The 9,919-nt window shown below is 36.2% G+C and overlaps 1 protein-coding gene across 1 annotated transcript in view; it reads right to left on the minus strand.

The window, feature by feature from the left end:
- The window catches only part of CWC22 (CWC22 spliceosome associated protein homolog), a 34,731-nt gene extending 25,200 nt beyond the window's left edge, over positions 1–9,531 (minus strand). Inside the window, exons 1-10 of the mRNA XM_082483728.1 lie at positions 9,476–9,531; positions 6,517–6,584; positions 5,573–5,689; positions 5,204–5,461; positions 4,588–4,716; positions 2,095–2,263; positions 1,647–1,700; positions 578–713; positions 284–490; positions 100–162 (exon numbers count right to left, since the gene is read on the minus strand). Coding sequence (XP_082339854.1) covers positions 100–162; positions 284–490; positions 578–713; positions 1,647–1,700; positions 2,095–2,263; positions 4,588–4,716; positions 5,204–5,461; positions 5,573–5,689; positions 6,517–6,584; positions 9,476–9,502 — 1,228 coding nt within the window. The 5' untranslated portion in view covers positions 9,503–9,531. The remainder of the gene's footprint in view (positions 1–99; positions 163–283; positions 491–577; positions 714–1,646; positions 1,701–2,094; positions 2,264–4,587; positions 4,717–5,203; positions 5,462–5,572; positions 5,690–6,516; positions 6,585–9,475) is intronic.
- Positions 9,532–9,919: the final 388 nt, after the last annotated feature.

The following is a 9,919-nucleotide window of genomic DNA, read 5'->3' on the forward strand; positions in this document are numbered from 1 at the left end:
TAATACAGGTTGGTAACAATAGTTTGATAATTAAATGTCCTGTAAGTATGTAAATATATAAATATTATATATAAAATTTGTATACACACACTCCCCTACCTTTCTTCAGCATCTTGTATTTCTCTTCATTTTCCATGAAGTTCGGATCCATCTTGAAAACATCTTTAGAATAAAAGAGAATCTTTATTTAAAAACACAAAATGAAGAAAACAATAAATATTTAGTCTTAAATTTGTTTTCATGGCGAAAGTAGTCATAGAATTATCTTCCGTTTCTAACTTACTAAGAACATCCTCTGGGTTGTAGTCATCTTCTAATGGCAACATGTGAGTAAACTGATCCTCCTCTTCCACTAGATCTAATCCCTCTGGAATGATTGGATGATCCTTGAAGCCATCCTTCCGTACAGCAAACATGACTTCTATCATATACTGAACACGCATATCAATTTTAGATTCATGCAGAATGTGTCGAAGACGGTCAAAGATTGCTTTGGAAAAAGGCAGAAATGTAAATATGAAAAAGATGTACTAATACAAACACCAAAGAGACAAATGTTCTGGCTAATTATACTTACCATTAATACCTCTAGGAGAAACTTCTGTTAATTTGAGCCCACTCTCTTTAATAAATCCAATTGCTACTTCAATACTGTCATCAGTAGGCCTCTCAAGAAGCAAAGTGAGCATTTCCAAACATAAAACCTCATGAGCCTACAGAAAGAATATCAGTAAAGGATTAAAATCTACAATGTTACACTATTATTACAGTTATTTACTTGACGGAGCAGCCCAGCCTTTGAGGATACTATACCACACTAGTTTGATCACACGCACAAGGCAACTGTAGTGGGACAAAGCTAATTAAGAGGAACTCGAAATTTCAAATACAATTTTACCACCTGTATTTACACCAACTTTGTAGAGAGTGTGTGACTATGCTATTGAGATGAACAACTAAGCAATGAAAAACATTTTGCCATTAAGAAAAAATATAGAATGCATTTCTGAGAAGCAAGTAAAACAGCCTTTACATTACAGGAAGTTCTAAGTGCATTGTGTCTACAATGAAATAGGGTCTTCCAAGATCAGGCATATAAGCAAATGTCACATCTCAGATTAGTTTCGTCTTTACCAAAATGCTGTATGTTCCCAGTGTATTCCTGAAACACTGCTTCTTGACACTATTTAAATTGAAGTATCCTGATTTCTAACACATAAGAAAAGTGGCATAGGGCTGAATACAAATTTGATTTAGATGCAACTAAGTCTAATTCTGCTATGCGGATGTTTTAAGTCAGATGACAGTGTTGTAAGAAAACTGTTTAATATCTGTAGGACAGAGCCTCAGATGAAGCTTGTTTTGCATCGAGATTTGTCTGAATACTAGCCCAAACATATTTACGAAGTCTGGGGAATCTCTGGAGTATAAGTGCAATGGCAAGTGATGATAATTGCGTAAGAAATTACCAATGTCTTTTCTAGAAAGGTCCTAACAACTCAGAGCAGGTATTAAAAGGAAACCTGAACACAGATTTTCAGTAACCGTTAGAACAGGGAGAACATCTTCACTTAGGCTACTGCTGTCTTGAAACTAAAGAAATAGCCATATACGTTTGGATTAAGTAGAAACATGAAGTAACATACCACGTTCTGATTCATCAAATGTGCAACAAACTTTGAAGATGTTAGACAGAGTTGCTGCAAAAGAAATAAAATAGATTTTAACACATCCTATATGGAAGAAAAAGTTTACTTACTAAGATACGTGCCTCTTGCAATCAAATTAAGTCACAAAACTATTTCAGGATACTGGTAGCTGTTCACAATTAGGGCCATAGACTTTAAAAAAACAAAAAAACAAAAAAAAAAAAACAACAAAAAACCCAACCAAACTATCACAGTACCAACCGAGAACAGGTTGTCAAGCTTTCATTATACTTTACTACTACTATACTTAAGGTACTATTGACAGGTACCGACCCACGGGTCTTCATTGTATTTCTTTGAAATACATAATTTGAACACACTGGAAACAAGGTTACCATAGCAGAATTGCAAGTTTCAGCATGTTGCTTCTTCATATTTTACATACCTTATCATTTCTGCGATATCCTTTGCGAAAATTCAGTATCAACCTCTTGAGAATCAATTCACCAATATTTGGAAACTTTGAATTGATAATTGCCACAAGGGCTGCATAAACATGGGTAAAAATTGGAGAGGCACTCTGAGCTTGCAAAATGGATCTAGACAGCAATCCCCTGTAAAAATATGTAGGTTTAAGATTTTTCTGGTAATAGAACTCGATGTTTTTATTCAGTACACATCACATAAAATAGTACTGTACAGATCGAATAGTCAGAAGATACCAGATGGTCACTTTCAAACTGTTGTTTATCATACCATAAATGGAGCTTTGCAAAATAAGTTGCCCAAATTTGTCTGAGTCAAGGATTTCTTAAACCGATACCTTCTCTTTCATTAAATATTGTTCCTATTAGAATTACATTTGAAAATAAGCATGTAAAAATCCTTCATCTTGTATCCTGCAATTATCCCTTTTTAACTTCAACACAGGCTCTTCTTAGCTTTGAAATTTGTATGATTGTGCTGTTTATTTTCCTCAGTTGAAAAAACAAAACCTTGTTTGTGACCAAAAACATAATCTGCTCTGCAACTATTGATGAAAAACACAGAATTGTGTTCCAGTAAAATGATAACTTAAAACAAGGAAAACAAACTTCTAAGAAATAGAAGTTATATTTCCATAAAAGGTCCATAACAATAAAGATCTACCTACAGGTAACAAAACTGAATGTTCAGTAAAATCAGAATGGGCAAAGAAAGGCTTTTCAATGCTTTTCCCGAATGAAATGACGTATTTTCAAATAACTATTTTGGAACTGACAACTGATTATAAAAGACTAGTACTTAGAGCCTAAATGAATGTAAACACAGGGCTCATGAGATACTAGTTCTTTTATTGTACTACAGGTGTCTCTTACATTTATATTAAGACTGAAGTCTGGCAAGAATCTGAGACTTTTTTTTCCTCTCCCCTCTCAGCTTTGCTTTTTCTAATGCTTTAGCACATAGAATTTGATTGTTGCTGTATTACTCCATTACAAATAGGGAAAGGAGGGGAAGCCCTCCAATCGTGAATCTTCAAAGTGCACACTGGTACCTAACTTCATCTTCTCTGTGGTGTATTAAAATCTTCCAAAAAAACTCCTACATGGTACCAAATACAAACCGCATAAGGACCTTATTCCTACTTATTCTGGAGTTGTCAAATGAAATAGCACTCATTTCATACTAGTGCACAGAAATAGAGTATTTCACTTTGAAACTATTAGTTAATTCTTGCTTACTAACTGAAACTGGTCTGGTTCAGATCCAATTTACCATCTAGTTAGAAAACTCAGAAAAGCACTTTACAGCTGGGTAATACTTCATGTCATTACTTTTGTATGCATCTTTGTGGAAATTTGGAAGCCAAAATTAACTGTAAGAAGAAGAAAATGGTGTCATTTTCCATCTATGTTATTTTGAAATTCATAAGCTTATAAGCCACACTCAAAAGCTTCCAGACAAGTGTATCCTAAAAACATTCAATAAGCTCATTTTTAAACTAAAATATTACCGCTTGTATGAAAATTAGGTTTCGGGGACATGAAATGCAGGCAAGTAGAAAACAGTTCAACAACAGACTGTTCAAGACTTTGTTTTGGGTTTTGTTGTTGGTTTGGGTTTGTTTGGGTTTTTTTGACAGAAATCACATTTGGGGACTACTTGCTCACTCTCTAGATGTCACTTAATTCTCTTCTGTTATTTTTATGCTATTTGCAGCATTCTGATCTTCCCATCAGGCATGACATACATGAAAGTAACACATTCCTTAGCTATAACATCCTCAAATAACAGTGATTAAATTGGCAGAACACAGAAGAAGTGTTCCTACCTGTTTGAAACGCAACAGAATTATTTCTGGATATTTTGTTCAGAAGGTTTTTTGTTGGTGGTGGTTTGGTTTTGTTTGTTTAAATGGTAGTCAATCTAAGAAACCAAACTCCTTTAGACTAGCATATTTAACATGTATTGACATCAAAATTAAAGCAAGGAAAGTCATCACACAGTACTTGCACAGTCACCATGACCTAGTACTGAGCTCAAATAGCATAATAATTTCTCTACATTAAAAGAATAAGAGAACCCAGCCAGATAACTGTAATAAAATTTGTTTTGCTAAATACTGGCTACAAATATTATTTGTCCTGCAGAAAAAAATCCCAGAATACAAAAGCAAATAGACAGAGACACCTGTAAGTCACTCCTTAAAGGTAAAACCTTTAAGAAAAAAGGAAACATATAGCATCTGTTGCACTCTTCTTCCTCCAAGGATACAACCTCTCCTCCACTCCAAGCAGGGGACTAATCTGCATAGGCCTATATAGCCTAAAGGCTAATTTTAAAATCTGACCAGCATCCATACACTACAGACAGTGATGGACACATGAACAGTATGCACATTAGCAGAAAAGAAAAAAAAAAAAAAAAAAAAACATTTTAAAATACTAACACTTACCTTCCCCGAACAATGTTTTCCTGAAGGAGCTCATGAATGATATTTTCTATGTTAGAAACATTCACTTTATTGACCAGGCCATTGATTGACTTCTTCAAGGCTTCCCAACTCATCCTCTGATATGCCAAGCTATTACAAAGGTATCGTAAATTATTAATGCATAAATTCGAGGTAGCACCAAGTGAATTTTCACATATATATACACATATATATGTGAAAACACAAATGTAAGTTGTTACAAGTAAAAGAGGTAAGAAAATATTCACTGCATAAATATGAAGACTAGCTCACAATTACTCATTTAACTGCTAGGAAATCACTGAACCAACACGTTATACCAAAATGTAATTCTCCACAGATACAGTATAACCCAGTATGTTCGGTTTTCTAAGAAATTCCACAAAATCTCTGGTCATGCTCTGTATCCCACTCTTCCGTTTACACTTTGCAGCAGAAGCAGGTACAGTCATAATCTTTTACCTTTCTTCTGACAAAAATATACTTTCAAAAGAACGATCGCAGCCCTCAAAAGATATTCCATTTTCACCAACATTCACAGAAACCCTTTACTGTTTTGCTTTTCAGTAAAAATTCTAATATATTACTTTCAACTCACCTATTTTTATCAGTGATTTGCTCTTGCATCATCCTGAGCTTGGCAGGTGGAATATACGCACCACCTGTGCGAGTAAGGATTGGATCCACTTCTTCTTTCTTCTTCTTTGAAGTGGCCTCATCTTGAGCAAGTGAGTTCTGGACTGCCGACCTCTCTGGACTCCTACGATCAGGTGATGAATATCTTCTCTGCTTCCTTCTATCAGATTCCCTCTCCTCCCATTTCTCATAGTGTCTGTCTCTCCCCCTTTCCATCCTTCTAAACCAAAAAACAAACCAACAAAACACCCGAGGGTCCGTGAAAAGTTTTCACATTTTATTCTTTGAAATGAGTATTTTATTACTGATTAAGACAGGGCTTGATTCTCACCTTCCTTCTGAAGTTCTGTCATCATAGTATTCCCTTCTTGAATATTCCTGCTCATATCTGCTATCATCGGAGTACCTTCTCTTTCTGGGAGATGGAGACCTGTCATGCTCTATATCCCTATTTGCAACCCAAGACACAAAATTCTTAGTAATAGGCTTAGAAAAGCAATGCCACTAATATCTACTTGCCAAACCATGTTACATATATATCAACTGTCCCAATTCTGCAACCTGAGTTTCCATATATGTATCATTCAAAGAGAAGATGCCCCTTTTATAATGATTTGTTGTCAGCAAAAAAAAAAAATAAATAAAATAATCAAAAGTCAAGAGAAGCACTGTAAAAGGATGCTTCTCCTAGGACTTAAAATTAAATGCTAAATGGCAATAACATCAAATACCAAAGATAAATTCAGCATCATGCACTCCTCGGAAAACATGCATTCGTTTCACCAACTTTTGCTGTGTATCATAAAACAGAATTGACACTACCAGAAAAAAACGATATTGTGTTTAGTACAAGAGGTTTCATTCCAATATAAGGTAGAAAACAGTAAACTGGTAACAGTTCATCTCATGTCTTGGTAGATTGCACTTCGAGTTATGTTTCTCCACCTCCTGCTGGCATCAACAATCTTGCTTTAAAGTGACAGTTGTGGTATCAGCAATGTGCAAGTCCAACCAAAAAGCTGGCACCTAATTTCCATTTTCAAGTCTCATGACAATTTAACCGAATGCTAAGGATTTTTTAAAGATTTAGTTTTCATCTATTTAATTACTGCTATATTGCCTTTCAAGTATTTTATTAAATCTACACTTATTTATCACTGCTCAGTTATGGTAATTATATAAAAACAAACAGAACCTTATTTTATTTTTTAACTTAAGTCACAACATGAGCTATACATGCACAGAATTGTAGAATACAAAAATCAATCGTTCTACCTGTCCTCTGGAGACAAACTTCTGTGGCGTGAACTGTAGTTTTCCTTCCTTTCATAACTGGAACCATGCTTTAAGAAAATAGAAAGAAAAAAATCACGCTCCAACATTATATGTTAATTACTGTGAGCACCCATATCTTGAGACCAAAGCGTTCCATATCTTCGGATACATACTCCTTCAAATAAAGCTAATGGCAGTCAGTTACGACAAGGGGAGATGGTTCTAACAAGTAGTTAAGCAGCTGGACTCCCTGCTAGAGGATACTGCAGATGCCAAATGCTTACATGGGTTCAAGAGACTGGACAAACACTGAAGAAAAATTCATATGGGTTACCAAAGAAATTATCTGGCTCACAAAGCTGCAAATAGACAGAGACTGGGAAAGTATGTGGGCGAGTACTTTTATAGTTGCCCTGTTCCTAAACTTTTCAAGCCATCTGCTATTAATTACTGCTGGGGCCTAGAATAGATGGACCTTCAGTCTGCTTTTCCTGCTTCTTTCTTCCATATGCCATTTTACACTTTGTTACATAACATGCAATACCACTAAAAGAATTTAGTTCTTGTTTGAAGAGTCTTTCCTCTATGCTAAAGATCCCCTTTATTGCATAATTTTCCCTTACCTTCCTTTTTACTAACCATGATTTATTTTCATGAGGCATTCCTAGCTTCATACATTATAAGTATCCAAGTTACGCTGTTCCCCTTGACAGCTCCTGGAAGCAAATTTAATTCTAGATATTTTTAAATCTAAGTTTATAGGATTAAATGATTAACACTTACATAGTTCACAGCAAATTCTGTGATCTGAACCATGAGATATAGAATTATGGAGTCATACACAAAAATTGGAGTATGACAGCATCTACAACACGCATAGGAAGACATTGACCTCATCAAGGTGTTTCAAAACTACTTTGGTACAGCTAAGCAGCAGCTTTTATGACCTCTATACTTTCATTGTAAGGGTCCTCTCTTCCCTTAAAATTTTATGATTTTTTCAGAACTACAATCTCATGTTATCAGCTATTTATCAGCTATGAAATAGGTAATGCTTCATCTTGACAAAGAAACTCAACACAAGGATGTGCTTACACATCTTGGCAGAACTTTTTGCAGAAATACTCATCTCATTTGTTGAAGTGGCATTCTATCCATTAACATGCTGGCACACTAGTTTTTGCCCCACCAAAGAACCAGTTAAAACTGTTAGGTAGTAAAATACAACAGCACCTCCTTCATAAGCAGACCCCAGACAGTTATACCTAATGATCTCCAAAAACTTATTTGGAAAGAAAAATATCCTTAATAAATGGCAAGTGTAGTGTTTACAATGAGCTGTGCAAGTAAAATCAACGCTGACTGAGGCTTCCTAAAGAAATAACAGCAACACAGCAATTACGAGCATCATCCTATCAACAGGCTGACTTGCTATCACTCAAATTGGTGCGTACACCTGTAAATATACGTATGTATATTTTTGACAGCACTGTAACATATCCTAGAATATAGTCTTCTCCTGGGTACGTTTCTAACACTGTGTTAAAGTTATTCCCAGTATTATCTTGCCTGAACCAAGACAGTGGTACAAAACAAATGCATCGCATCATTACTGGAGTATGCATCCCTACAAAAGAATATCCATCTGAGAATTTAATTCCAGAGTAACTTTATCTTCGATGGCAAAGCTAGTACAAGAAATTCCTGTGTTTTCACCATAGTTTTCTTCCCCTTTCAATACTTATTTGTGGGACTATATCATATAGCAGATCAATTAAATCATTCAAGTTTTTAAAAAGTCCTTAAGTTGTTGGTTTTTTTCCCCCCAAAATAGAATGCAAAATTGTATCCTAAGCTTCCAAGAAACTGGTAATAAAAATCTCTGAAAAATGAAGAACAGTTACTGTATTTGAATAACATTTAGCAGACAGGGAAAGATGGGTCTTTTTACAATGATCCATTCTTACCAGTTCTACAACACCTACCTTTGCCCAAGCAGACCCAAAAAGACAAGTGGTCACAGAAACAAAACAATGTTACACATGCCTCTGTATTTGGCAGTTCTCATGTCTCCTTGTAAAAGGAGCTATGTTTGCTGAAGAACTTCTCACCCTCAACTCTTCGTGACCAGGCTTTCTGCCACAAGTTAGTCTTCCTCCTTGTACATTTTGATCAAAATTATTAACAGAAAGTGTCCAAGTGGTGCGCTTTTGCTAACTGGCTTATTTTGACAGATGAGGGAGCACTACCACAACTACCAGTTTGGGTGAGAAGATATCAAACTATCCCTCCAGGACCCCTATTAAAATCCACTTCAGTCAGAAAAATTGGAGCCAAAAGAGTGACCAAGCCTTTGCAGGGTTGAACTCAAGAAACACAGGCAGAGAAATACCATACATTTGAGACAGCATATCAGAAGAGTATTGCTCTGCTAACTTGTCCAAATTTAGTGTACTTTATAAACATGGGATTTCTAAACCATCATTTTTGAAGAGTAATTTTAAACCAAATCTCTTCCTCTTGCATTCCTAAAAATCATTCCCACCCACTCAGAAACCTACCACAAAGCTTTTAAAAAGGAAAGCTTTAACTTTCACAGTAAGAAATACAGTTGCCACATTAACTGCTACTTCCTGCCTCTTTGTCTTTTCATTCTAACATCACATAGTTTTTCAACACCTCTTTTCTCCATTCCTCCACATGCTTACATTCATTGTTGGACCACCATTCATTCAGTCACTTTTCACCAGTTACTTTATTATTACATGCTAATAATGTTCAGAATCTCCATTGTTCGGACAACAGTAACTCCCTGACTTCTCTTGTAAACAGCTGTCAATTATGGATACTGTTTGCTCTACGTTCAGGGAGTTTTATTTAACAGAACATCAACTGCAAACTTAATCAGCGGTAATAAGGTAACAAACAACCCCCACAATTTAGGTTCAAGAAGACTTACATTTACTTGCGTCACCCTGCTCTTCATCTTGACTTCCTACTTTTTACGAAGTTCTGAATGTGCAGCAATGAGACAATCCAAGGTGGAGGTCAGCATATGAAAAACATCTCATCTATAACACACAGAAGATAATCAAACACTATCTACTGCATACGGTGCAGGAATCTGCACTTTTAATTTGTTCTTTAAAGCTATACTAGCGTAACTTCTTAAAACAAAACAAACAGGTTCCCCCCCCCTCTCCCCCCCAAAACCTAGTCAGATGTTTTAAGGTTACACAGCACCTGACGTAGGAGATAAAAGCTATAAAACGGCAGCCGGGAGTTCACCAGCACCACCGCCGCGACCACTCGCCACAGCCAGCCGCGAGACCCGGCGGCCAGGCCGCAGCAGGCGATGCCGAGGTCCTGCTCACAGGCTCAGGGCGCCCAGCCCCGGCCGACC

The sequence above is a fragment of the Vanellus vanellus genome, assembly GCF_965231255.1.
Source record: "Vanellus vanellus genome assembly, chromosome: 5".
In the NCBI taxonomy this organism is placed as follows: domain Eukaryota; kingdom Metazoa; phylum Chordata; class Aves; order Charadriiformes; family Charadriidae; genus Vanellus; species Vanellus vanellus.